This window comes from Neophocaena asiaeorientalis, unplaced genomic scaffold (assembly GCF_003031525.2).
Source record: "Neophocaena asiaeorientalis asiaeorientalis breed wild unplaced genomic scaffold, Neophocaena_asiaeorientalis_V1.1 scaffold43, whole genome shotgun sequence".
Taxonomy (NCBI): domain Eukaryota; kingdom Metazoa; phylum Chordata; class Mammalia; order Artiodactyla; family Phocoenidae; genus Neophocaena; species Neophocaena asiaeorientalis.
In genome coordinates this window covers 9428185-9454778 of record NW_020173674.1, presented here as the reverse complement: position 1 = coordinate 9454778, position 26594 = coordinate 9428185, and the positions used below count along the sequence as shown (strand labels likewise).

General features: G+C 59.7%; 2 protein-coding genes across 3 annotated transcripts in view; one reads left to right on the top strand and one right to left on the bottom strand.

The window, feature by feature from the left end:
* Positions 1-5747, top strand: part of FADS2 (fatty acid desaturase 2) — a 34728-nt gene extending 28981 nt beyond the window's left edge. Inside the window, exons 8-12 of one of the 2 annotated variants that reach the window (XM_024748576.1) lie at positions 2681-2778; positions 3016-3112; positions 3419-3498; positions 3959-4084; positions 4418-5747. In XM_024748576.1, coding sequence (XP_024604344.1) covers positions 2681-2778; positions 3016-3112; positions 3419-3498; positions 3959-4084; positions 4418-4469 — 453 coding nt within the window. In that variant the 3' untranslated portion in view covers positions 4470-5747. The remainder of the gene's footprint in view (positions 1-2680; positions 2779-3015; positions 3113-3418; positions 3499-3958; positions 4085-4417) is intronic. The other variant, XM_024748575.1, reaches the window with a different exon arrangement.
* A 5234-nt stretch (positions 5748-10981) lies between these two features.
* Positions 10982-26431, bottom strand: FADS3 (fatty acid desaturase 3). The gene is made up of 12 exons (XM_024748578.1): positions 26020-26431; positions 16895-17005; positions 16196-16393; positions 15703-15804; positions 15447-15569; positions 15152-15212; positions 14518-14594; positions 13961-14058; positions 13498-13594; positions 13282-13361; positions 12972-13097; positions 10982-11308 (listed from the first exon to the last, which is right to left on the bottom strand). Exons 1-12 carry the CDS (start codon positions 26224-26226, stop codon positions 11257-11259), a joined length of 1332 nt encoding a protein of 443 aa, XP_024604346.1. The 5' UTR covers positions 26227-26431; the 3' UTR covers positions 10982-11256.
* Between the last annotated feature and the right edge of the window lie 163 nt (positions 26432-26594).

Below are 26594 nucleotides of genomic sequence, written 5' to 3'. Positions count from 1 at the left end.
TTTTTTTTTTTTTTGGCCGCGCCATGCGGCATGCGGGATCTTAGCTCCCTGACCAGGGATCGAACCCGTGCCCCCTGTAGTGGAAGCTCGGAGTCTTAACCACTGGACCACCAGGGAAGTCCTGGGAGACATTTCTGATTGTCGTCACAACTCAGGGGGGGGTGGAGAGCTGTTGGCCTCTAGTGGGCATCCTACCATGCTCACGACAGCCCCCCAGAGCTGAGAATTATCCAGCCCCAAATGCCAGCCAGCATGGCCAGTGGTTACATCCTGGGGATGTTTCCCAGGCCTCAACTTCCTGGAGGTCCGATGTATCCGATACCACTTACGGCTCCTTCTTAAAATTCTCCCTGTCAGCTTCCAAGTGCCGCCTCTGCTGGTTCTCCTCCACCTCTGTTTCCCTGCATCTCCTTCATCCCTTACCTGTGAAACCAGTGGTCCCATAGTCATGTATCGCCCAGCACAATACGTAAGCACACACCTCCGTTAATATATATGTACATACTACTGCACTGCGTGTACACAGACAAGGAATTAAAATGAATGTTTAGACCACCTCGGTCCTGAGGTCTTGCCCTCCGCCCACCGCTGGCCCTTCGAATCCCCTCCCCAGCCGCTCCCCCCAACCCCTTTCTACCCCAGCTGATGGCACCCACACCAGGGACCAGCCCAGATTCCTCATGACCAAGCAGTCCCCAGGTGGAGCTGTCCCTGCCTCTTAAATATTTCTGGAATCTGTTATCTCCTCCTCAGTGCCGTGGGTCCTGGTTTGGGCCTCTGTCATTTCATTCCTGAGCTACTGGAATAACCGAATCTCCCCACCTCCAGTTGGCGGGGATCCAGTTTAAGGTCCAGATGGGACCACGTTCTTGTTGTTTAAAGCTCTCAGTGGGTCTTCATTGCCGGCAAGGTAGAGGCCAGCCCCCCCCAGGCGGACGTGACCTGGCCTTGGTCTCCCGCCTCCACCTCGAGCGCTTGGGCTGGGGTATATGGAGCATATAATCTGTATGCAAACACAGCCCTTGCCCGGTCTTTTCTCTGGGCTTTTCTTCGTATTGGCATCATTCTGCAAACATCCATCCTACTGTTCTTTGCTTAGCTGACGTCCAGCGTATCCCAGCCCAGCGTGGGCACCACCTCCTGACGGAGGCCTTTCCTAAATCAGGATCGGGTCGGGACGTCACGCCACACTCCCATCACCCCTGTAACTATGTGTCCCCTTCCATATGATGTTGAAGGGATCTCTGTATAAGTCTGTCCTTCCAGACGAGGGGCTCTGAAGGACTTCCTTTTGCCCCCAGCACCTCACTCGGTCCCTGACACAGAGAGGGCATTTACTGAGTGTTTGTGGAGCTTAACTGAACAGAGCTCGTCTGAAGGATGAGTTTGCTGAGCAGACAAGGGGAGGAGCTTCCAGGTGGATGCAGCCAGACACAGACACTGCAGCACAGCCTGGCTGTGGGAGACGGGCTGCGGATGAGGCCAGGTCGGTGGGCAGGCATGTGAGGGCCGTGCGGCCTACTAAAGGGCTGGATTTTATCCTTTGTCCCCCGGCAGGGAAGGAGGCCCGTGATGGCTTTGAGGATTGCAGTGGCGTGGTCCAGCTTGCATGTCAGGAAAGTCTCTGTGGTAGCAAAGTGGTGCAGAGACCAGATTGGAGTCTTTAGAGCTCAGACTTGTGGGCTGTGCTTATTGTGGCAACACCTTCAAGCCATGTAGAATCTCAGGGTGTGTGGGGGTGTTCTCTTCCCATCCTGCAGATGGAGGAACTGAGGCACAGCTCAGAAAGTTACTTACGGCTACACAGAGTAGGGTGGAGCGCTAATTAATGGCCAGAAGCCTGACCAGGAGCCTCTGCTCTCATCACTACCCTGCCGAGTGTCTGGGAGAAGTGATGAGGGAGAGGAAACAGCCAGTGCAAAGGCCCTGAGGTGGGAACAGGCTGGGTCAGGGTGGCTGAGAAGAGAGTGGCCCCCAATCCCTGTGGGCTGATCTGGGTGGGATGGGAGGGCTTAGCAGGGAAAGATAGAGTCTGCTTGGAGCTAAGATGGTCTCTCTGGTTGCCATGGTTATGGAGCCATTGGGGCAGCTGCGGGAGGTGCTTGCCCAGGAAGGGAGGAGAGCTGAGAGGAAGAGGGGCCAGGAGGAGAATCAGGTATGCGAAGAGGGCCAGCAGTGTCAGAGGTTGCTGGGAGGGCCCAGAGGCGGGCGATGGATGGTGTCCCTGGCCTTTGTTGTGCTGGAGTGAATGTCCGGGAAGGAGACCCAGGTGGATGAGCAGTTTGTGAACCTGCAGGTGTCAGGGGTGCGCGCAGATGGTAACGCACCTTCAGAATCCCCAGGACCATGAACGAGCTGCTGACCCCCGGCCCCTCCCCAGGGCCGGCATCTGCTGGTCCCCATCCCTGTTTATTTCCCTAAATGCAGAGCTTGCAGCCCCCTTCCTGTTGCTAAAACACTCAGCATTTCCCTAGACATAAAGACAGTCGTGCACAGCCTGCACCGGCAGGCGTCGCGTCCTCAGCGGGCCTGGTGCCCAGTTTCACGGAGGCCTGTTGAACTTCCTTGGCCCCCTTGGCCCAGCAGTGAGAGGGAGGTGCTGTGTACACACACCTGTGGTCGGGAAGCCGTACCGGGGGGCGGGCGGGACACTCCCATACCTAACTGTTTCTCTCCGCAGGACTTGGCCTGGGCCATCAGCTACTATGCCCGTTTCTTCATCACCTACATCCCTTTCTATGGTGTCCTGGGAGCCATCATTTTCCTCAACTTCATCAGGTGCCTGCGCTTTGCTGGTTAATAATCCCTGGGCCCCTCGAGCACTGGCACTGATGGGGGCTTTGATGCGAGGCCCCCAAGAGGAAAGGCTCAGAGGTCCCCACTTCCTGCCCCGGCCCCTCATCAGGGGCTGCACTCACTCCAGCCACCACCCGCCCTGGGCTGCGCGGGGTCGGGAGGGAGGCTCTGTTCCCACCGATTCCCCGGGCTCCAGTGCTGAGCCGAGCTCGCTTCCAGGTTCCTGGAGAGCCACTGGTTTGTGTGGGTCACGCAGATGAACCACATCGTCATGGAGATTGACCAGGAGCCCTACCGTGACTGGTTCAGCAGCCAGGTGAGGGTGGCCAGAGCTGGCCACCGGGGCCCTGCGGAGCCTGGACCCGAGGTCCATGTCCTTGGTTCCTGGGAACGTGGCTGCCCAGTGGGCCCGGCGCCGTCCTGCACTTTCCTGGGGCTGCCTGTGTCCTTCCGCTGGGAGGAACAGGGCTGGGCAAGAGAGAGTGGCGGGGAGCTTTTGGAGGGACCAGTGGGGAATCTGGGCAGGGCGGTGAGACCCCTGGGTAAGGCTGGGCCTCGTGGGAAGGAGACGGGGCCCTCTGTGCTTTGGCTCTTGGCCACTCATCCCCCTTCTCCCTGATAGCTGGTAGCCACCTGCAACGTGGAGCAGTCCTTCTTCAATGACTGGTTCAGCGGCCACCTCAACTTCCAGATCGAGCACCAGTGAGCGCAGGCGTGGGCGGGGAGGTGGGAGTGGCTGGAGGGTGGAGGCCATACAGTGGAGGGAAGTAGCTACCAGCCTCCCCGGCAGAGGGCAGCAGTTGGGGACTACCTCTCTCTTCCCCAGTGAGGCCCCCCCACCGACCCTAGAGCGTATCTCCACCCCAGTGCCCCCCCGAAGCCTGGAGAGGGGTTCTCCTGCCCTGGGCCACATGGTATAGTGACGCCCACCCCTGCACGTGTGGCTTGGCATCTTCCTTGATCCCGTGAGCCTAGCAGGGCAGGTGATTGGTCCCTTTATTGCCAGGGAACCCGAGGCCCAGCCCTCCCCCTCCACATGCCAGCCGCCCCTGTGGGCACATAGGGAGAGATGGACGGGGTCCCCTGGGCCCGGCCAGCCTCCAAGTGGGCTGTGAGAGGAGGTGGGTGCTTCCTCACGCCCGGCCCCCCGCACTCTCCCCAGCCTCTTCCCCACCATGCCCCGGCACAACCTGCACAAGGTCGCCCCACTGGTGAGGTCCCTGTGCGCCAAGCATGGCATTGAGTACCAGCAGAAGCCACTGCTGCGGGCCCTGCAGGACATCATCAGGTAAGGGCTGGCGGGCACGGGTGCTGGCGCCCCTTGAGGTCCGTGGGGCACGGGGGGAGACTGAGAGGCATGTAGCTGGGACCACCCATGGTGAAGACAGGGGTGACAAGAGGAGCCCCCAGCCGGCCCCTCTGTCGCTAGGAATTGCCTGGCCTCTGTGTGGGTTGGATGAGGACCTTCCCTTGGTCCTTCCACAGGGGTCTCCCGGGGAGCCCTGAGCTAGCAGGCCCGCGGGCCCCTGGCTGAGAGCTGAGAGGAGGCACCCATGCTCCCAGCCCCCCGCTTCCTGAGGCTCCCTGGTCCCTGACTGTCCCTATCCCTCTCTCTTCCCAGGTCCCTGAGGCAGTCTGGGCAGCTGTGGCTGGACGCCTACCTCCACAAATGAAGCTGCAGCCCTCCGGGTGCCCATGGGGAAGGGGGACCAGGTGGGGATGGTGGCCAAAGGGAAGGGTGGGACTTGGTTCAGGGGGCTCTCATGAGGCTGTGGTACCTGCTGGCTCACAGACTCTGGGTTCGGTCTTTCCTGTTTTGCTCTCTGGTTTCGCTGCCTTTGCGCCTCCCCCAGCACCCTCCCTCCTGGGGCCTGCCCGGTCAGCCCGGCTCTCCCCACCTAGGAGCAGAGCCAGGTGGCTCCAGCCTGGCCATTACCCTCTGCCCCTAAGCATCTGCCAGACCAGAGGTGCACAGGTGCAGCCTGTGGCCCCCACCCCCTTGCACCTGGCCTCCAGGCCTCACACCACTTTCTGTTCTCCCTCAGATGCTCTTGAGGTCTGCAGGGCTGGGTCCTAGCCAGCAGGACGGCTCCCTGAGCCTGCAAGCCTGGCTCCACCCTCCCTGATGGCCGCCCACCGTCTGCCCCTATGTGGGGTGGCGTGCTTTGTGCCTGGGTCTCCTTCCCACCGCCAGGATCGGTACTTGGGGCGTCCCTGCAGGTCCCACCTTCTCTTCAGATGTCTTCAGCCCCTGGGCCCTGACGCCAGGCTCCCTGTGCCTGTAGCGCAGCCAGCTCAGGCCTCGGGGCCCAAGGAAATGTCCTCCTGGCCCCACTGGAGCCCTCTGACCCAGGGCTCGAGCAGTTCCATCCTGCTGCTTCCCAGCTCCAGAGCCTGGGACTTTGGGTCCAAGGGGGCAGTGCCACAGATGGGCTTAGCAGAAGCATTGGCCAGGTCAGGGGTCAGCCAGCCTGTAGGCTCAGCCCTGTCCCCCCATCCCTGTTCAGATGTGTGTCCTGGTTGAGAGGCCTAAAATTCCGGAGCAATCAGACCCTTCCCCAGAGTGCTCCGTTACCTACCAGGCAGTGCCAGCCAGTCCCTGGCTGCTTGGCCCGTGCAGACTTGGGTCCCACAAGCTGCAAGCGGGCACTGGAGCCCGGGGGCTCGTCCCAGCCCCTCCCAGGTTGGGGCTGCCCGCGTGGACACTCTCTTTCACCGTCTTCTATGCTGTCATGTCTTTTCCTGGTTTTTTAACCTTTTGCTACAGGATGAATTCTGACGGGGGTGGCAATGGGACTGGGCCATGTGACAGTCTGCCTGTTACCAGCCGCCCCCCGCAGCCTCCCCAGGCCCCACAGTGGGTTGAGCTGGGCTCACTCACTGAGGCCATGGTGGCCCTGAGTGTTGGGAGGCAGAGAAGGAAGGAGTCCCGGAGGAGGTGACCCTGAGGAGCCGGGGGTTTGGGGGGGACCTAGTGGGACAAGGAGGGGTTGGGGCTGGAGGCCAGACAGCTGAGGGGACAGGAAAGTGAGAGGGGAGGGTGGGGAGCTTGGTGCCCCTGGGAGGATCCAGAGCTGCTGCATTTGGAAATTAACCCACTAACCATTATGTAGCTCCAGGGGAGGGCGGGACAGGAACCAGCCGCTGGCCAGCCAGGACGGACCCGCCCTGGCTGGTGATGGACCTTCAGGTTGCCATGGCAACGAGGGTCCGCCTGCGGCCCTCCCACTGAGAACACACTGGCCAGAAGAGCTGCTGTCCCTCCCCTGGGGCAGAATGGATCCATAGGGAACTGATCTTAATTTTTATCATGTTGCTTCCCCACCCCTACATTTTTGGAAATAAATGAAGTGATTTTATTCTCACTTCCGTGATCAGCACTGGCCGCGTCCTGCATGCTGATGCCAGGTGGGATGTCGGTGGAGGGTGGAGGAGGGGGCCCATGTTGCACTGGGAGCCCTTTCCCTCTGTCCACCCCTCCCCAGCCCCCTCCCCCCGCCACACCTTTGCTCGGGAGAGGACTTCCTCTCCCCTTCCCCGCAGTGCACTCCAGGCCAGGAATTTTGGACAAATGGCCCAAATAAATGAGCCCTCCTTCCTCTTCCTGGGGGCTGGGGACTCTCGGCAGCTCCCGCAAAACCACCACCACCGGAGTGAGGCTTTCCGGAAGGTCTCCGGGGGGCAGCAGGGGGCTGGCACAGGCCACCTCCTGACATCCTCATTCCCCATCCCCCTCCTCCTTTAGGGAGCAGTTGTCTGCCCACAGGCCCACATCAGCTGGCTTCTGCTGGATTCCCCTCTACCCGTTTCTGGTCACTGTACCGAGCGCTGGGGGCAAAGAGTCTCAAGGGGCTGAGGAAAGCCCTGGGGACCAGATGTCTTGTGGCCGCTGTGCCCGTGCAGTGGCTCATTCAGTCCCCAAGCCTGGAAAGAGTCCACAGGAACGCACCAGGGGCACTCGTACAGTTTTTACCTCCCAGTGGCTCCCACACTGCTCTCTGATGACCCTGCTCTGGGCTGGCTCAGCTGGCAGGTCAAGCTGGCTGTGCCAGGGAAGAACCAAGAGGTTCACGGGGGCCAGAATCCCAGAGGCTCCCCACCTGGGCTTGCACCTCCTCCCAGCAGGGCTGGGGAGGCTCCAGAGTAGACACTTGCCCTCCCTCTTGCTTTGCCTGTGACCTCAGTATAGCGGGCAGGGACAGCCAGCTGATCCAGGTAGGGTGTGTGTGTGATTCCCCAGTGGGCACAGCCTGTGGAGTAGGACCTAGGATTCCAGAAGCCTCGAGCCAAGAGGCAGAGACCCAGCCCTGGCTCACTGAGTGGCCTTGGGTGAGTCCTTTGCCCGCCCCAGCCTTCAAGGCTGAAGTCTCCCCATTTGTACAGAGAAGGCAGTGGGCTACAGGGCTCCAAGGATGCTGTCATCTCCCAACACTGTGAGCCCTTGGCCTTGCCCTGCCTGGACACCCACTAGAAGCCTTCAAATCTGGGAGACATTGGGGAACAGGCCTTTCATCCTTCTTACCTGTGCCTGTGTTCTGCCTCCTACCTGGGCTGGGCCTCGCATCCTGACTCGCAGGATGGTAGAGTACACACACACCTTTGTACCCCTGCCGGCTGTAAGTCCAGCATCCATCACCAGTGACAACCAGGATCCCAGGAGGGGGAGGAGAGTGGTGGCTCTGAGGGCATCAGGTTGATGGGCACTTGGCCCAGGTTGATGGGCACCTGGATCTTCTGTGACTTCTCCCCCCCCTCCAACTCCCCACCTTGCCCTGATGTACTACCTTTGGGGCAAGAAACTGGGGACACCCATACCTGCTCTGTCCAAGCGCCCCTCCTGTCCCCAGACTGCTGAGGCTCTTGCCCAACCCAGAATCGTGGGTTTCTGATCCCCACCCCTTGCCAAAGGCATGACACCCTAACGTGCAAGGCCCTGAGTGGTCACAGGACCAAACCTCCATTCACAGGTGAGGCTGAGGCCAGAGGGAAAGGACTGGCTTGAGGGCACCCGGTGCAGCAGCTGAAGCCCAGCTCTTCACCCTGCACTCCGCCTGGCATGTCCTTCACCGCCGCCAGGGAAGGGCCGTTTCCCAGACCATGGGCTCTTCCCACCCCATCAGGCCAAATGTCAGACTGCTCCTGAGAGGCCCAGCGGCTGGGTGGACGGGGTGGAGACACGCAGGGAGTTAGTCCCTGTGGAGGGGATAAGGGCTCACCCGTGGCAGGTGGCTACCCTGATAAGGCTATCAGCTTTGTGGGTGGCGTGGACATGTGCTGGGCACCGGGCCCAGAGGAGGGGCTGGCAGAGCAGCCTGTGGACCTGGAGCCCCAGAGGTGGTCACTGGCTTGACAAGTTCCTCAGGCATCCAGTGGGACACTCAGACCCTCTTGGCCCACTGGGAGGAGAGAGGAGGCCTTTGGTGGGAGGGGCAGGGTGGAGGTGGCAGCCACCTAGACTGGGCACAGACAGCCCTCAGGAGTGACAGGCTACTGCTTGTGTGACACAGTGCCTCGGGGACTCCTCAGCTGTCCCAGCCACGCTGTCCCAGCCACGCTGTCCCAGCCACGCCGTCCCTGGAGAGGTGTGCCCCTCTGGACAGAACACAGCTTCTCACCCCTGGTCTGAGTCTGAGATGGAAATGATTAGCTGTGGATCCAGTAGGGTACCTACACCATCTATGAAGAAACCGAGGCCTGGAGGGGGAAGGCAGGGCCCAGGCAGATCTGGAACCACTAGCCAGTGCATAAAGAGAACAAGAGAACACCTAGCAGGCTAGGACTTAAAGGTCGTGTCTCTACTGTCCTCTGCTATTATAAATACATCTCGAGTTTTGAAGGCATTTGGGTCTTTCTTCCAAATTATCTGGTTTAAGAGCAAGTATCCAGGAGGACTAGTGACAGGTACCAGGGGCTTGGAAAGGGCCAAGGAGATGGAGGCAGCCAGGTGCTCCAGGACGTGTGTGGGGTTGGGGTGGGGCGGGAAAGACCTACCAGCTGCTTCCAACATTACAGGCAGGGGCTGGGTCTTGTGAATCTCCTTTTCCCCCATCTGCCCAGGCCAGCTCACAGAAGACTCTGATTAAATGCTGGTTGACTGAAGCGGGCAAAAGGCATGGCTTCCCTAAGGAGTTTTGCTTCTCCTCTGGGCCCAAGACTGCAGACTGTAAAGCAGGGCCACGGCCTTTCTTAGAGTTTCCGCCAAGGCCCTTCCCTCCTTCCTTGTACAGACCCAGCCCAGGCCCCGTGACTGCATAAGAAACCTATAGACATAGAAGGGGGAACTCAACTAGGGAGAGGGGTGGTTGACTTGTCCTCAGGGGTTCCAGCATGGGGGACAGAGAGGGACAAGGGCAAAGATGACCCACCAGTGAAGGATATCAGGCAATAGGGAGTGGGGTGGCTAACTGAGGCCAGGGGGCCTTCCCAATGGTCTTTTCAGCAAGTTACTAGGCAACTACCCATTTGCAGTTGTGAGGGCCCACTGCCCTCAGCCACCACCAGGGGCAGCACGGAGCTCGGCCTGCCCCACATTGGTGCAGATACTCCAGGTACCTCTGGGGGGCGTTGCCGGCTCAGCGTTCCCGCTGGGTGGGCACCCGCTGTCCCCGAGTCTAGTGTGTTAGCATTTCCCTGATAAGGGCATCAGAGTCACTGCAGGAAAGGCACTGACCATCTGCCGAGGGGGATTGCCATCCCAGGGCCCACAAGGCACCAGGAGTCAGCAGGTGACCACAGGAAGAGGGACTCCCACAGAGAGAACAGCCTGTGCAGGGGCCCTGGAAGTGGGACTTGCCCTAGACACAAGGATTTGCTCTCAGGGCAGGAAGTACCTTTCAAGGACAAAACAGGCTTGGAGGCAGCCAAGTGCTTTTCTCAGGTGAGAGCAGGTGATGGCCCCAGGGCCATGGACTCTGTGCAGAACATTTTAAAAATAAATGTCTAAGCCCTATTGCTGGAACCCCTAAGCAAAGAGCCCTACATAGCATCCCTTTTTTTTTTTTTTCAAAGCATCCCTTTGATCTTCCATCACCCTAGGAGGTCATACCATTACTCAAAGAGATTGCATAACTTCCCCAAGGTCACAGCCTAGAGTCCAGGCACAGGCAGGTCTTCCCCTTGGCTGCCTGATTCCAGAGAAGAGGGGGTGGAAGCTGCATGGAGGGGGTCAGGGTGGGGCTGGGTGGTCCCTGGAAAGACTGGACAAGAATTGCGGTACCTGCACCTCTTCCACCTCCTGTAGGGAACCCAGTCTGGGGCCATGGGAGCCCAGACAGAGTGGGGAGCAATCCTGCAGCTGGTGGGGAGATGCCGGCTCCCACTCCAGAAAGTCCCTCGGAGAAATTCTAGCTCAGCATTTCAATTTTTTTTTTTTTAAGCTGACATTTCTTCAAATGAAATCTTCTGCTCAGCTTGGAGCTGCCGAAGTGTGTGTGTACTGGGAGCAGAGGAAGCCCTTCTTCCCACCTTCAGGAAGCCCCAAGAGGCAACTCAAATCCCTCCCCAGAAGTGTCCAAACACCACAGGCCCAGGCCAACCACACCCATCTTCCAGATGAGGAGCCCAAGGCTTATTAGTGAAGGACAGCGCTGTGCTCTCAGACTCTAGGGATGGAAACAGCCCCTTCCCAGGGGTCCCGCCTGAATGGTTCACTGCAGGCAAGCACCTGGCCCCGGGCAGGCACTGGGGGGATCCAGGATCACCTCCTGAGGTCACTGAGCATGGTCAGCTGCACCTCCACAGGTGTGATGCCAAGTGTGGGTCGGAGATCAGCAGGGGACCCACTGCCCGTGGTCCTCTGAGGCCCCTCAGCGCTGAGACTGAGGCTGTAAGAAACCAGTGCAGATCCAGGACAGGGGTGCCTCTTGTGCCCCCCGGGGGCGCCTGCAGACATGGCGCTCAGCTCTGAGGCCCCATCTGTTGCCAGCCCCTGTCCCACTGTGCAAAGGAGTAAGTGAGGTGAGCCCAGCGTGATCTGCCGAGGTTGCTGGTGAGTGGGTGAAGAACAGGAAGGGACCAGGCCCTCAGGTGACCTGAGCCCAAGGCAGATGCCAGCTCCCTGACCCAGAGCGGAGCGCAACTCGGAAAGCCACCATCCACCACTACCCCCTCGCCCCACCAAGACCATGATGGCCCAAGGATCTGAACTCCAGCTCCAAAATTCAAGCAAATTCAATACTCTACTCCATAATATATCTGGGTTTGTTTTTATATAAAAATAACCTTTTTCCCTAAATTTTTGCGCTAGGAAAACATGCCATGCTCACCGTGTGTCTTTATATACCGTGCCCCCAGCCCTGGTCCCGTGGGGTCTAGAGCCATGGCCTGAGGGTCGTGGAGCAGGCGGGGAGGGGGCCCAGGACGGCGGGCAGTGTCCTCAGGCTGAGGCAGGGCAAGGTGGGGGCAGGTGGGGGAGCCCGGCTGGGTGGCTGGGTGGCGCTGGGGCCCTGGGTGCCGCTGCCTTCACTGGTGGAGGTAGGCTTCCAGCCACATGTTGCCAGACTTCTTCAGGGACCTGGGAGGCGGGGGGCAGGGAGAGGTAAGGGACTCAAGTGCAAACATTAACCCCCTCCCCCCACGATGAGTGCGAGTAGAGATGTTCCTGTTCCCCGGTGAGTCCCTGTCCCCTGGGGCCGGCAGCTGGGTGGGGCTGGAGGGGAGGATTGGGAGAGGAGGCTACACGCTCATTAACTGGAGCGGGACCTAGACCTTGAGTCGGGAGGGGGGCAGCCAAGGCCAAGTCCAGGCAGGAACCAGGGTGGGCCTGTCTCTCCTTCACCCAGCTCTCCCTGTTGCTTTCTCCTGCTGAGCCCCGCTGAGGCTCGGAATCTGCCCACCAGGAGCCTGACATCAGGCAGAGGAACCAGAAACATCAAGAACTTGCTAGGAAACCCTACGCCAGGTGTCCTAAAGGGGCCATGCCAAGTGGCAGTGGCCCCAAGGATTGGGCTGGGAAGGGCCATGAAGAAGCAGGTGGGACTGGTGGCGCAGTGGTTAAGAATCCCCCTGCCAGTGCAGGGGACACGCGTTTGAGCCCTGGTCCAGGAAGATCCCACGTGCTGCGAGCAACTAAGCCAGCGCGCCATAACTACTGAGCCGGCGCTCTAGAGCCCGCAAGCCATGACTACTAAAGACCGCGCACCTAGAGCCCGTGATCGCAACAACAGAAGCCACCACAGTGAGAAGCCCGCGCACTGCAACGAAGAGTAGCCCCCGCTCACCGCAACTACAGGAAGCCCACGCGCAGCAACAAAGACCCAACACAGCCAAAAATTAATTAATTAATTAAAAAAAAAAAAAAAGGAGAAGTAGGTGTTCCAACACCAGTATAGAAGGAAGGGCATCCAAGTAAAGGGAACAGCATGTGCTAAGGCACAGAGGTGGAAGAGCTCTGGCTGAGAATCCAGCCTCTGTTCCCCACGGCCAAGGCTACCATCAGGGCCAAGCCATGTCATCCCTGGACAGCTGCAGGAACCCCCACTCTGTTCTTTCTGCCCCATCAGTACATTCCCACAGTCAGAGCATCTTTCCAAAATCGTGCCCCTCCTCCACTCAGCAACTCTCCCACTCACCTAGCACACTCCTGCCTCAGGGCCTTTGCACGGCTATTCCTTTGCCCCAAATCTGCTTCCCCTAGATTTCTCCATGCCCAGCCCTCTCCCCTCCTCCCTGTCTTGCTCACACATTGCCTTCTTAATACCACCCACCGTGCCACCCCGCTAAAAATTGCAACCCTGCCTGTACCACCCAGTCCCTCTCCTGCCCCCACCCTCAGGTTTTGTGGTTTTGTTTTGTTTTTTGCCAAAGCACTTCTGCCCTTCTCACATTTTCTGTAATTTACTTATTTTAACTGCCTTTTTTCTGTTTCCCCCGGCTCAGATGTCAGCTCCAGGAAGGCAGGGATGTCAGCCTGTTTTGCTCACTGATGTATCTGTAGCACCAAGGACAGGGCCTGGGCCTATGGTAGGTGCTCCCTAAACCTTGGCTACGTGGGCGGACACTGGGAAGGGAGGTCACGGGCTGAGGGCAGAAAGGCTGATCGGAAAGGCCTTGGATGCCAGCTTCTACAGAGGAGCCCACGTGAGCTCAGAGAGCCAGGTGGGTGCTCAGGACGGGGCTGACCAGGCCGAGGGTGGGCAGGGGCCCGCAGGGAGCCACCGTGAGCAAAGAACCCTTACCCGATGATGTCCACCAGGGCGGTGAGGAAGGGCTTCACCTCGTAGCTGAGGCCGTGCTTGGCGCACAGGGCCTTGACCAGCGGGGCCACCCTGCGGTAGTTGTGCCTCGGCATCGTGGGGAAGAGGCTGGGGGCGGGGAGAGCGTGTGCTGGCACCCCCACCCACCCATCACCCCCCGGGCCCCGCTCACCACCTCTCCCGGGCCCTCCAGGAAATCCAGGGCTCACGTCTCGGCCTCCCTGGGGGAAGACTGGACAGAGAGGCTCAGGCCTCACTCCCACCCCCGTGGGCCCCCGGGGCCCGCGCTCACTGGTGCTCAATCTGGAAGTTGAGGTGTCCGCTGAACCAGTCAAGGAAGACAGAGGGCTCCACGTTGCAGGTGGCTGCCAGCTGCCAGGAGCGGGCGGGGCACACGTGAGGGGGCTGGCACGGAGCCCGACCCCGTGGCAGCCCCATCAGCGCCCCCAGGCCTCTCCGCTGGGACCCCACCCCCACCCCCAGGATGGACCCCGCCTCTGCTGCCCACCTGAGAGCTGGCCCAGTCCCGGTGCTTCTCGTGGCCGATCTCCTTGGGGATGTGGTTCATCTGTGTGATCCACACGAACCAGTGGCTCTCCAGGACCCTGTGAGGGGAGGCTCAGGCGCTACCCCACGTCCAGCTGACCACTCAGACCTGGGCCTCAGCTTCCCCATCTGTACTACGGGATTGCGGCAACCCCTCCCCGCTAGTGTTTAAAGTAGCTGAGTGGTGCAGGGGCCATTGCCAGGCTGCTAGAGTTGCCCTACTCAAGACGGGGGACGCCCCCGGGGCCGCTCGTGAGCCGGGCCGCTTCCCTGAGGCCTGCCACCCCCAGGATCTTGCCACTCGACAACCCAGGGAGACAGTACTGTCCCCATTCTGCAGATGGGGACATGGAGGGCTGAGGTCAGGGGCCCCTGCTGCCTGTGTGTGAGCTCCCCACACCCCGCCATGCCAAACCTGGCCATACCTGACAGCCACAAAGAGGAACAGCGCCCCAGGAACACCGTAGAAGGGAATGTAGGAAAAGAGGAAGCGGGCGTAGAAGCTGGCGGCCCAGAGCAAGTCCTGTAGAGGAGGGAGGAGGAGGGCAGAGGCCTCGAGGCAGCCAGGAAGGGGAGCTGGGTCATCCTGGACGGGCACGTCACCGCCCCTCTCTGGGCCTGGGTGCCTCAGCCAAGTAAGTGGATAGGATCCTTGCCCTGCCAGCCTCAGGGGGCTGACCATGGAGGTGAAGGTGCCGTGCAGGGGTGCGGGCTGAGGGAAGCCTTGCCCGGGAAGACAAATGCCTGGCAGGGGGGGCCCAGTGGATCCCCAGCCCCAGGGAGGACACCCCACCGTGAGAGACCCACAGCACGCCCTGTGCATACGCCCGCTCTCCCCCTGCAACCACACACAGGCACACACTCACTCCCCCTGCACGGGTGCACACCTGTTTGCGCTGGTTGAGAGGGGCTGCCCCCTGACGCCCCACCTCCTGCCACCACAGCTGTACGCCCAGGGGACCCGAGCAGGGCCCCCACTCACCATCCACTGCATGCACACCAGCATGTACGCCAGGTTTTCCACCTCGAAGTTCACCAGGGTGAGCAGCGGCGGGCCGACTGCAAGGAGGGGCGTGAGAGGGCTCAGGGCTGGGGCGGGGCACAGGGCTGGGGGCGGGGCTCTGCTCCTCCAGGAAGGCCAGCGGCACTTGGTGCTGGTCCCATCCTGCTGGGATGAGCCCGCATCACCCACAAGGCCCGGTCCTCACTCATTCCCTCCGTGTCTGAGCCTCTCCAGGCTGGTCCTCGCCCCACCACCTCCTGTGCCTCTTCAGCAGGTCGGCACCAGCCTTATACATCCGCGCCCTTTAATCCTCACCTTGTTGCCCCAACGATTGCCCTAGAGCTCTGGCTCGCCCTGCGGTGAGGGTAGGAAAGAACTCTGAAAGCTCCAGGCAAGACTGTGGTTGCTCCCTTCTGCCGGAAGGTACCCCAGGCAGAGGGAAGGGCTGGGGCAAAGGCCTGGCGATGGAAGTCGGCATGGGCTGCAGGCTAGGGCGACCAGAGAGAGGCCGGGAGAGACCTGGAGGTGCCGTGCTGAGGGGGCTGGAAGCGTCAGGTGGACCGTGCAGGCCCCGGCATGGCTCCCACCCCCAGGGGGACAAGCGGACACTCACTCAGGAAGAAGTACAGGTGCTGGTGGTTGTAGGGTAAGTATCTGCGCTTCTTCTTGCCGTACTGTGGGGACAGGCAGCCGTTGGGGAGGGCGGCTCTCCAGGCCCTCCTTGTCCCAGGCAGGGCCCAGGGGCCAAGGCAACTTTGGATTCTAGCCAACTGGGAAAGGGGGAAGGGGTACCCCCAGAGCAGGGGCTCAGCCTGGAGCTACAGTCGGGGGCTGGGCCACAGCAGGGGGTTCAGGGACTACCAGTTCCCCTCTGCTGCAGGCCCAGCCCGAGCGTGTCCCCCATGCACCTCGACAGACGACTCCCCCAGAAGGAAGACGGGCGCCACGGTCACATCCGGGTCCTTGTGGAAGATGTTGGGCTTGGCGTGGTGCTGGAAGTGGCGGAAGTTCCACCAGTGGGCAGAGAAGCCCTGCAGGGGAGGGGGCTCTCAGGAGTGGGGCCGGGCCACGCCCCCCTCTCCATGGCAACCGCACACTCGGGCAGACCCAGTGCGGCCCCCCCCACTGAGCCCCTGGCTGCCCACCACCTGCCCCCAGCCTCACCTTCAGCTGCCCCATCACGAACTGCTGGGCCACGTGGTTCCACCGGGACTTCCTGAGGATGGAGGTGTGGCCCAGGTCGTGCTGCAGACACCAGCTCTGGGCCTGGGGAGACGCAGGGTCAGGAGCCGAGGCAGGGAGCCGCCTGGGGCCGAGCCCCGGGCCCCGGCCAGCCCTCCCAGCTCGCAGGGCACCCCCAAAGCTGGCACTCCACTCTAGACCCTAGTAGGCCAGTTTCCTCGGGAGGTCCAGGGGCTGCGGGTCTGTCATGGAGCTGTAGGTGGCAGCCGTCCAGCTCCCAGCCGTGGGCTCCCTCTGGGCTTATTAAGTAAAGAGCTTCCTTCGCATATTTAAACTGTAGCTTGACCCACAGATACACACTTATGGGACTGGTCATTCATTCATTCATTCAGCAAGTATGTCCCGAGTATCCATGTGTGCCAGGCCCTGTGTCTGTTGGTCAGTTTAGGTGTCTGCAAGACAGTGCTGGGGTCACCTGGGAGACGGCCAGGATGAGGGCGGCCAGGGTGCTGGGCACCCAGCCGGGGCCGAGGAGGTAGATGATGAGCCAGGCGAGCATCTCCATGGCCAGGATGTGGCCCAGCAGGAAAGCGAAGAAGGTGGGCTTGGCCTCAAACAGCTTCATGTCCTCGACCGCCTGGCGCAGGGCTCGGAAGTCCTCGATCAGCTGGGCCTGCCACGGCGGCACGGCCGGTCAGCCGAGGAAGCGAAGGAGGCCCCAGGCGTCCCCGGAACCGCCCCCCCCCCAACAGCCACTCCTCCCAGCGTCAGGCCCAGTGGGTCTGTGGCCGAAGGGGACGGAGGGACCAGAGTGCCCAGCCTGGGGTGTGAGCTGGGTTGCTGGCTGGCGGTAAAGGCTCCTCCACCACCCATAAAAGGTGTGGGGTACCTGAGAAGCAGGGAAAACCCCGAGAGTGCAGCTCATCAAAATCCTCATCATAGATGGGGATGCAGAGCCCAGAGCAGGGAAGGGGCTTGCCTGGGGTCCCCCGGCAAACGCTGGTGCGGGTGTCCCTACAGCTCTGCCTACAACTGTCTGCCCAGGAAGGGATGGCAGACCCAGCCTTGGCCCCAGGGCCCCTTGGGATAATTCGAATGAAGCTGCCACTGGCAATGCCTTCCATCCCCTCCAGCCCCCCACTGGGGGCTTAGCCTCCACCAGGGCCCTTCTCACATTCTGGGGTCCATCCTGGCTGGGCTCCTCCGGGGCCAGCTCTCCAATCAGCAGGGGCTGCAGGAACTTGCGCACAAAATTGAGGTCCTGGTGGAAGGCGTGGAAGGCATCCTGAAGGAGAGCAGACAATCAGGTGGACAGACAAGACGGCTGGAGTAGCACCCAGAGGCAGTAGGCAGAGACAAAGTGGAAGGGCTGTTGATGGAAGGGCAGAGCAGACAGAAAGACAGGCAGGCAGGCAGGCAGTCCGCTGTGTTTCAGCCGTCACAGAAATAGGACCACACCGGTCAGCCTTGCCTGTGAGCCCTCCCTGGTCCTCCCCAGGCCTTGGGTGCCCCAACAAGCTCCAGCTGTTTCATGCCACCATGGGGCGCTTCCCCAAATTTGGTCGGGTATTTTAAAATCTGGACTAACAGGGGACTTCCCTGGTGGTCCAGTGGGTAAGACTCTGTGCTCCCAATGCAGGGGGCCCGGGATCGATCCCTGGTTGGAGGAACTAGATCCCACATGCATGGCGCAACTAAGAGCCCGCATGCTGCAACTAAGACCCGGCGCGGCCACAATAATAAATAAATATATTTTTTAAAAGTCTGGATTGGGACTTCCCTGGTGGCACAGTGGTTAAGAATCCGCCTGCCAATGCAGGGGACACAGGTTCGAGCCCTGGTCCGGGAAGATCCCACGTGCCACGGAGCAACTAAGCCCGTGCGCCACAACTACTGAAGCCCGCATGCCTAGAGCCTGTGCTCCGCCACAAGAGAAGCCACCGCGATGAGAAGCCCGCGCACCGCAACGAAGAGTAGCCCCCGCTCGCCGCAACTAGAGAAAGCCTGGGCACAGCAACGAAGACCCAATGCAGCGAAAAATTAATTAATTTAAAAAAATAAATCAGGATTTACAGAAAGTTCTCCCTGGAAGACTCTGATTCCTTTCCTGAAAGGGTTTGACTTTTCCAAAAAGATCACTGGAAAGCTTTCTTGAAATCATATGCTTTTCTACTGGGTCACAAACATCAGATTAATCACCTTTCACAAACACAAGCAGTGGGTAAAACGTGGGTGAGGAAACTTGCAATTGACGACCACTGGGCCACCGGGAGAAAAAAAAAATCAGTTGATATGTATATGTATAGCTGATTCACTTTGTTATAAAGCAGAAACTAACACACCATTGTAAAGCAATTATACCCCAATAAAGATGTTTAAAAAAAAAAAAAAAAAATCAGTCGAGGACCACACAGCCCGAAGATGCTCAAACAGTTAAACTCACTTGATTTTAAAAGCAGGAGTGGAAAATACAAGTTTTTTAAACAGTAAGTTAAATAAACAATCTAACATTCCTGTGATTCTCTGTCATGGGAGCGGGGGGCAGAGCAGGAGAAGGGGTTGGAGGAAGAGAGCGACCCCAGGAAAGATAAAGGGCTGTGGAAAGGGGCCGGTCAGGAAGTGACCCCGACCTCTAGCACCGGGCAGTTCTGAAGTGTGAGTAAACTTGAACTTCACGCTTGGGACTCACTCAGTCTTCCTGATCTAGCCCTGGTGTCACTGGCTCATTGCTGTTCACAGCTCTTCAACCAATTTTTATCTTTGCACTTTCGGAGGCTCTCTCTGAGAGAGCCAACCCCCAGCCGGCCAGCAGCCTGAACTGTGGAAGCAGTGCCTGGAGTAGTGGCGGGTCCCCTTGGGCCGGGGAAGGTGACTCCTGGTTGCTAATGAGCCTAGCAGTGCCTGGTGGGTGTTAAAACAGCAGGGCCCCTGTACTCACTTCAGGACATCCCACACCGTCCCATCCCCGGGGACAGAAACACCTCAGGCCCCTCCAGCTCCCACCTGAAGGCCACCCCTGCAGGACTCACCCAAGGGGTCCCCTTTCTTGCTGCCTGCTCTCTTACTGGCGCAGGGCAGTCTGAGGACCTGGGGGCTCAGAGGATGTAGCTTCTGGGATAACCTAGGCCCTTGTGAAGGCTGACTTGGGGCCCCTCCAAGTCAGCCTTATACATCCGCGCCCTTATATGGAGCTCATAATAGGGGAAGGGGTTGTATAGGTACAGACCTCACCCTCACGATGGAAGAGCCTTGATGGAGGGGCAGCACCCCTGGGGGGGGGGAGGGGAGGCCGGCCCCACAGGAAGCTGCCCGGGCGCTGGCCTACTGGGGAGCCGCAGGAGTGGCACTGGCTGGGGAGCTAAGAGGAAAATTGCTCTTGTGATTGGTTGACCCCGCTTACTGTGACCTTGAGCGAGTCTGTTCTCCTGCCTGGAACTAGGCAAATCCAGGGGGAACATCAAAGGGGTGCGCCCCCAGGGCCTTTCGGGCTCTGGACTATAGAGCACTAAGGTTCTTTTCTTTTTAATTACAGTCACACACACATAAAATGGACCATCGTCGCCTTTTGGAAGCGTTCAGTTCAGTGGAATTAAGTGTACTCACACTGTCGGGGCAACCATCACCGCCATCCACCTCCAAACCTTCTTCATCTTCCCCAGTTGAAACTCTGTCCCCATGAAACCCTAGCTCACCTTTTCCACCTCCCCCCGGCCTCTGGAAACCACCGTGCTGCTTTCTGTCTCTACGAACTGACTCACAGAAACTTCCTTGGCGGTCCAGCGGTTAAGACTCCGCGCTTCCACTGCAGCGGGCACGGGTTCCACCCCTGGTCAGGGAACTAAGATCCCACCTGCTTCGAGGTACGGCCGAAAAAAGAAGAATTGACTTAAGGATGCGCCTCCACGCGTGCAGACACCACCACCGACCCACTAAGGCTCCCAGACACGCTTGGGAATACGCGCACAGGCAAGGCCACAAGAACACCCAGACAGACACAGCCTGGCACACGCACAAACTCACAGAGCAGGTGTGTGTACTGTGGCTCCGGCCCCAGGCTTTCCTCCCTCCCAGCCCCGCTCTCTCATGACCTCTGTGTCTGTTCTGGGGCCACCCCAGCGCCCGGCAGACCTCAGATGCTCCAGGGCCATGCTGAGGAGCTGTGGGAGCAGCTCTCCCTCCCCAACTCCTTTCCCTTGGTCCTGATTCACCCAAGCCAGGCCTGGAAATGCCCTGAAGGAGGACAGAGCCAGGCTTGCCCGAGGGACCCCCAGCCAGGCATGTCCTTTGCACTGAGGAGGGAAGGTGTGTGCCCCCTCAGGTCCGGGCAGGGACATCCCAGAGTTGGTGGACAAGCCTTCAGCTGGTGGGTGGGAAAGCGCGGGGCTGTGCCAGGTCCTCGGATAGCAGCTCGGGCTCCTGGGGCTGGGTGGGCACTGCTGAGCCTACGCTGCTTGCCGTTTGAGTACCAACAAGGTGGGTCCCTGGCCACAGACCAAAACCTCGGCAAACAGCTTTTTCTGGAACATTGGCTTGGGCCATGTGACTCAGTCCTCTTTGGCCTCTGCTTAAGGATTCAGGAGCTGGGCAGAAGACTCAGAGAGGTTGAGCCACTTACCCAAGGTCACACAGCTCCATTTGGTGGCGGTTGGACCAGAACTTGGTCTGACCGTAAAACTGTGCTTGTGGGCTTCCCTGGTGGTAAAAAAAAAAAATTAAAAAAAAAAAAAAAAAAAAAAAAAAACTGTGCTTGTGGCCACTCCTGGTCAGACGGGAGGCAGTGGGTCTCCTCGGTGGAGGGAAGGGGCCCTCATCACGAGGCTGGTCACCATCCCGAGAAGCCAAGAATCTGGCTGCTCGGAGACCGGGCTGTGGGGGTCAGGATGGTGGTCCTGGGGTTTCTGGGGCTGCACTGACCAAGTTTCAGTGTACTGCAGGAGGCCCCACCCCTGATGCGCCTGGAAACGTCCTCCCAGGGGCATAGGTGCAAACTTTGTGACCCTCTCCCACGGGGATGGCAACTGAGGCCTCTCACTAGTTCTTGGAACAGAGTTGGGTGAAACTTTTAGAATTCAAACGATGTCTCTAAACATAAGCTGCGGTTGACAGGGACAGGCCCTTGTTCACAGGGGTGGCCTCAGAGCCCTGCACAGAGCTGGGGCAGGATGGCAGGTGTGCATAAGTGGGCAAGGAGCCCACAAGCCAGGCGTCTGAACCATTTTGCGCGTGAGGGAACAGAGGCTCTGGCCTGCCCAGGTCAGAGTTTGTAGTGGCAGAGCTGGGATTCGAATCCAGGTCTATCTTCTGTGACGTCCCCGCTCTCCCAGGACAGAGCTCCCACCCAGCCTTGCTTCAGTCCCTGGAAGCCTCAGAGTGGCTCCTGCCCTGCCCCAGCCCCGCCTTGAACTCCAGGTAGCAGCTGGTTAAGGGTGGGAGCGGGGAGACTCAGGAGCCAGCCTGCAGGGGATGGAATCTGAGCCGCCACTTAGGAGCTGAGCCCTGGAGCCACATACAAGGTCGCACCCCCTCTCCATCCTCTATTTTGTCAGTAAATCAGGAACCACAAATACCCATCTCGTGGAGCTGCTGGGAGGACTGAGTCAGTGCGGGCAGAGCACTTAGGAGGGGCCTGGTGTCCAGTGAGATTCAGGCCCGCAGGCCTGAGGCAGGAGGGTGGAGGGTGGAGGTGCATGCGCCCTGCTGGTCACTGTCCTGGCCAGCCTGAGGCTAGGAAACAGGAGGGGCTGGCAGCCTCCTTCCACCCCAGAGATAAGGTAGGGGCGGGGAGCATTTCTGGTCACTTCTCCAAAGAATCTGGAATGTTCCAGATCGGGAAGGGGGTAGAGCAGGGAAGGAAGCAGGGCTGCTGGGGGCTCAGGTGGTCTGGGTCTGCTCCTCTTAACCTCAGCTCAGGAGGCAGCAGTGGGTTGTGAGGATGGGAGAGTGGACACACCCAGGAATTTCTTCCTCCCTCCCTCTCCTGGCTGGGAAGATACAGCAGGATCTCACGCCCAGGTCAGACGCTCCTTCTCATCCTCTCCCTGGGTCTCCTCACAGGAGGCCAATGGGGAGGCACTATCAGTATCCCCATTTTATAGATGAGGAAACTGAGGCCAAAGGGCACACAGCCCTGAACATGAGCATCAACTCCCGTTGGAGCAGCAGAGCCCAGCTCAAGGATGGATGTCCTCAGGAAGTTGCCCCTGTCCCCCAGCACCCCTGGTGCCCCTGGTGACAGGTGTGGTGGTGGTGGTGGGGGTTCCTCCATCCAGCACCCTTGGCCTCACAGGTGTCACTGACCCAGCGGTGGCCTGAAGCGGCCAGACCCTCTGGCCCCGGGTCCTCTCCCCACCACTGAGCTCTGGCTCTTTCCCGCTGCTGTTTCCTGAGAAACCCATGGCTGCCACTTGGGCATCCTTGGGAGGAAATGCAGAGGGACTGCCGGCATGCTTAGGATACTAGCATCCCCAGCCCTGCTCCCCAAGTTCCTGCCCAGCACCATATGATCCGACGCCTCCCCCAGGGCACTGCCATCCCCCTCTTGCCCCACCAGGGGCCTGGGTGGGTGGGGACATTGCAGAAAACACCCACAGAGCCCAGAGGGGTCACACTTCACGGGCAGTGGCCCTTAGGCAGCTCTCAAGGCAGCTGGCGTGGTAAGCGGAAGCAGAGCACGGCTTCCTCAGCTCTGGAGCCAGGTTGTCTGAGCTCCTGGCCAGCCCCTGTCTCCGGCCCCACCCTCGCTCCATAGCCTCAGATCTGCCCAGACCTGCCCCTCCCCAACCCCCAGATACAAACCCCACCCTCCAAGCCCAAGGACAAAGGCCCTGCCCTTTGAGGGTTCCAAGAAGGTCCCTTCAAAGCACCCTTATTCAACCTCAGTCTCGTCATCTGCAAAATGGGCTAACGCTAGGACTACCTCTGAAGTTTGTCTTCTCAAGACCACAGTGAGCTAAATCCTAATGGTTCCTGTCGGTGTGCCTGAGCCCACAGCATCACCTGCCCCCTGCCCTGGACACACCTGCACGCCAGGGCCCGGGTGAATGGCCACCTCTTCCAAGCGGCCTCCCCTGGGGAGGGCAGGTCCCCACCATCTCTTAATGCCTCCCCCTTCTCCTAGGAGGCTCTGCCTTCCCCCTCCTCATTAAGGATCGGTTTAAATGTATATCAGATTCCCCTGGCTTCCCTGCTCTGCCCTTCAAGCTCCCCTTAGAATAAAACAAAAGTCCTGCTTCCCCTGCTACCTCTGGACCACACTGCCTGCCCTTCTCCTCACTGCTGTGCTCCAGCCACGCTGATAGCTGATAGCCTTGCTGTTCCTTAAATGCACGGAGTACAGTCCCACCTCTGAGCCTTTGTCCTAGCTGGTCCCTCTGCCAAGGAACATCCTCCTAGCAGATTTTTTATTTTTTTATTTTTTATTTTTTTTGCACAGCATGTGGGTTCTTAGTTCCCCGACCAGGGATCAAACCCGTGCCCCCTGCAGCGGAAAAGCGGAGTCCTAACCACTGGACTCCCAGGGAAATCCCTTCTAGCACATTTTTTTGTTCACAGCTTTATCTTCAGAGGTTAGAACAGGGTTTGGCACGTAGGATATGCTCGTTGCATATCTGCTGTTGGATTTAATGATTTGATAACTGAAGAATAACTGAAATAAACAGCTAAGTGGCAGTGAAGCAGGTGGTTAAGAGCACAGGCTGTGGATTCAAATCCCAGACCCATCATTTAATTTCAAGTCACTTTGCCTCTCTGAGTCTGTTTTCTCATCTTTAAAATGGAGATAGGAGTAACAGTACCTGTCCCATAGAGGTATCGTTAGGATTCAAAGAGGGAGCATCTATAAATCAAGCACTGAATTCAGAGCCTGGCACATAGTAGGTGCTCGGCACCCAGCCCTGGTAAACTCATGATCGGCAGCGGCTGGGCCTCACCCCTCCATGGCTGGCTCCACTAGTCTCAGGCCGCCTATGACTCTTAGACAAACCTGGCCCAAGGCCCAGAGCACTCTCCCCAGGGTACCCGGCTTTGTATCCCAGGATGGCCACAGACTGACTTCACGGCGCAGGAACTCTGGGCATTTCCTGGCAGGAAGGCTTTTGTGGCGTGAACACGAGAACAGCTGATGGGCAGCAAGGGCTGCTAAAAGGTGGCTGCGGGAACAGAGCCCGGCAAGATGGCTGCGCCATTTTTTGGGCCAGGGCCGGGGATGGCGTGCCTGGGGTCTGGGCTGGACCACACAGGGCACTGGGGTGATCTGATCCCTGCTCTGCCCTGTGGGCCCACCACAGACAAAGACGGGTCCCCCAACCCCAGCCTCCTCACAACCCCTTTGGCCTGAACAGACCAGGTATTTCTGGCAACTCCAGCCCAGGGTTTGGGGCCTCGGGGAAGCTAAGAGATGGCCTAACATCATGTCCTGTTACAGCCATGAATGAACCAGACAAGGTCACCCAGCAAAGACGTGGCTATGCCATGGCTGTCCACTGCACTCTACAGTCTGCAGGGCACACTCACACATAAACTGACCAGGAACAGCTACATAGCAGCTCTGGGGCCACGGAGCTGAGAAGGCACAGTCCTGCCCTCAGCCGGCTCACTGTCTGGCCCAGCTGTCCCCACTTTACAGATGAGGAAACTGAGGTTCAGAGGAGTGATATGCCTGGCTCCAGGTCCCTCAGAGCCTCCAATGGCAGAGCCGGGACCTGGCCCCAGGGAACGGACAGAGTGTTTTAATGGAAATGGGAAAACAGACCTTACTGGTGATGAATCAGTGAGAAACCTGTCATGGTGGGGGGGGGGGCGTGTCTCAGGGTCTAGAGCTAAATGGGGTTCCCACACGGGAGGGCCCCCAGCACAGACCTAGGCACCAAGCAGGAAAAAACGATTCGTAAATATTCTCCATCGTCTTCCTCTTGCCAGCCTCCATCCCGTCCGACAGGTCAGAGGTTGAAAAAAAGGCCAGAGGAGCCGCCCCCAGCATCCTGGAGGGATGGCCAGGGCTCAGCCAGGCTGAGGGGGGAGGGGCTGTGGCACCTCATGCCCCCCACGCCCTGGCAGCAACACACACATGTATAATCACGGACACAAACACATGCCTCGTTCGCAGGTGTACAGGCCTAACACGGTCACACACTCCCTGGCCCACAGTCAGCTCCAACTCCGCGGCCACCGCCGGGCCGCTCAGCACGACCCACAAGGCTTTCTCGGTCAGCTTCTAGAGTTTCAGGAGGTTTCTGACCCTAACCTCTCAGCTTCCTGGGGAAGTGAGGAAGAGACACTTTTTCCCCTAAAAGAGTCCCAGGAAGGTTGCGCAAGCCACGGGAGAAGGCAGTGGGCAGAGAGCAGATGTTTCTGGCAACAGGGGCACTGACCCTTCTGCGATGGGACACAATCGCTTTTGTTATCTAAAGTTCCGCCAGTTAGGGATTCATCCCCTGGAATCTTGAAGACCTTCCTGGTACCCAGTGTGACGAGCCTAGAATTCTGGATGGTCAAGGACAGAGTGTCACGGCCCCAGGTCCTACTGTCCAGATGGGGGGCTGTGGGAAAAGGGGCTGGTGAGGAGCCTCATTCCTGTTGCTGCTCTACCAGATGGTCCCACTGGACAGGCCACATTCCTCCTTGACCGAAACATGTCTGAACGTGGCTGGAAAGGGGAAGCTGGGGTCCACAGGGGCCAGCCTGTTCCTGGGGTGAATGTGCTTCCCAAAGAGGCCCACCCAGCCTGACTAGCGAAATTCTCCCCCATGCAGCTGTTAGCCCAGGAGAGGTGAGTCACGGCTCCTCAGAGCCATTTACAGCAGCTCTTGGGAGAGCCACAGACCTCTAGGCCTCGCTCAAGCTTTGCTGCCCAGCCTCCAGCCTCTGATGGCACATCCTTGCCAGCCCCTGGGGAACCCGCCCTACCTCTGGCATCCAGCAAGCGCTCGGCATGAAGAGCCTGGTCTGGGAGAGCCAGCACTGAGAGGAGGAACCTCAGAGCATCAGGGAGCCCCTTCAGCAAGGGCCAGTGCTTTCTGCCATGACACACCCACCTCTGAGAGACCCTTCCTCCCGCACAGATCTGCTCCAGCCCAGCCCTGGTCCACTGCCGGGGGTATGGGTCCTCCATGCCGATGTGGTCTCCCTACTCCACATCAGGCCCCGGCTAGTAGATCCCAACTCTGGGTCCCCGGCCGGGAGGTCAAAGGTCAGCGAGAGTAAGAAGGATGTTAAGGCCCCGCCGGTGGAGCAGGGCACGGTGCCCACGAGCAGGCCCCAGCGAGCGCTGGGCTCTACCCCGCCAGCGGTGGGCGGCCTTACCGTGGCGTCCTCGGCGCCGTGGTGGCCGATGAGGCGGCTGCCCCCCGGGTGCCGCTGTGCCCAGCGGCTGATGTCGTAGACGCGACGCTCGATGACCAGCCACTTGTCGCCTGGCAGGTTGTGCGGGCGGATCTGCTCCCAGCGGAAGGTGGGCAGCGTCGCCCCCAGCTGCGCAGGTCCCCCTCCGGGCTCCCCGACGCCGCCCATGGCTGCCTGCAAAAGTCCTCGCGAAGCCGGGACCTCGCAGAACGAGACCTCTTGAGGAGCGAGGCCGCGTTCAAAGACCTCCTCCGCCGCCACCCGCTGCTCCGCGGCCCCGCCCTGCCGCTGCGGCCGCCGTACGAGCGTGCGCCGGGCTGTCTGCCGGCAACTTTTCACTCCCTTATAATCGCGCTGACAGCGCTCGCCTCGCCTCCCCGCACCCCGGCCCCTGCCGCCGCCCCGTACCCGCCCCAATCCCAGCGCAGCGCCTTGGCCCCCATTGGCTGCGCCGCGCTCTGGCGGGGCTGGCGGGGAGGGCCGTGTCGAGGCTGGCGCGCCCCGCCCGCGAGGCTCCGCGGCCACAACACTCTGGC

Bases quoted from the DNA above. Each gene is read 5' to 3' on its own strand.
- FADS3 (XM_024748578.1), bottom strand. From the start codon at position 26,226: ATGGGCGGCGTCGGGGAGCCCGGAGGGGGACCTGCGCAGCTGGGGGCG. The intron at 17,006-26,019 runs GTAAGGCCGCCC...GCTCTCCTTCAG, and splicing joins ACGGCGCCGAGGACGCCACG to GATGCCTTCCACGCCTTCCA. The intron at 13,098-13,281 runs GTGAGCGCGGGC...CCCCGCCCCCAG, and splicing joins AACTTCCAGATTGAGCACCA to CCTCTTCCCCACGATGCCGA.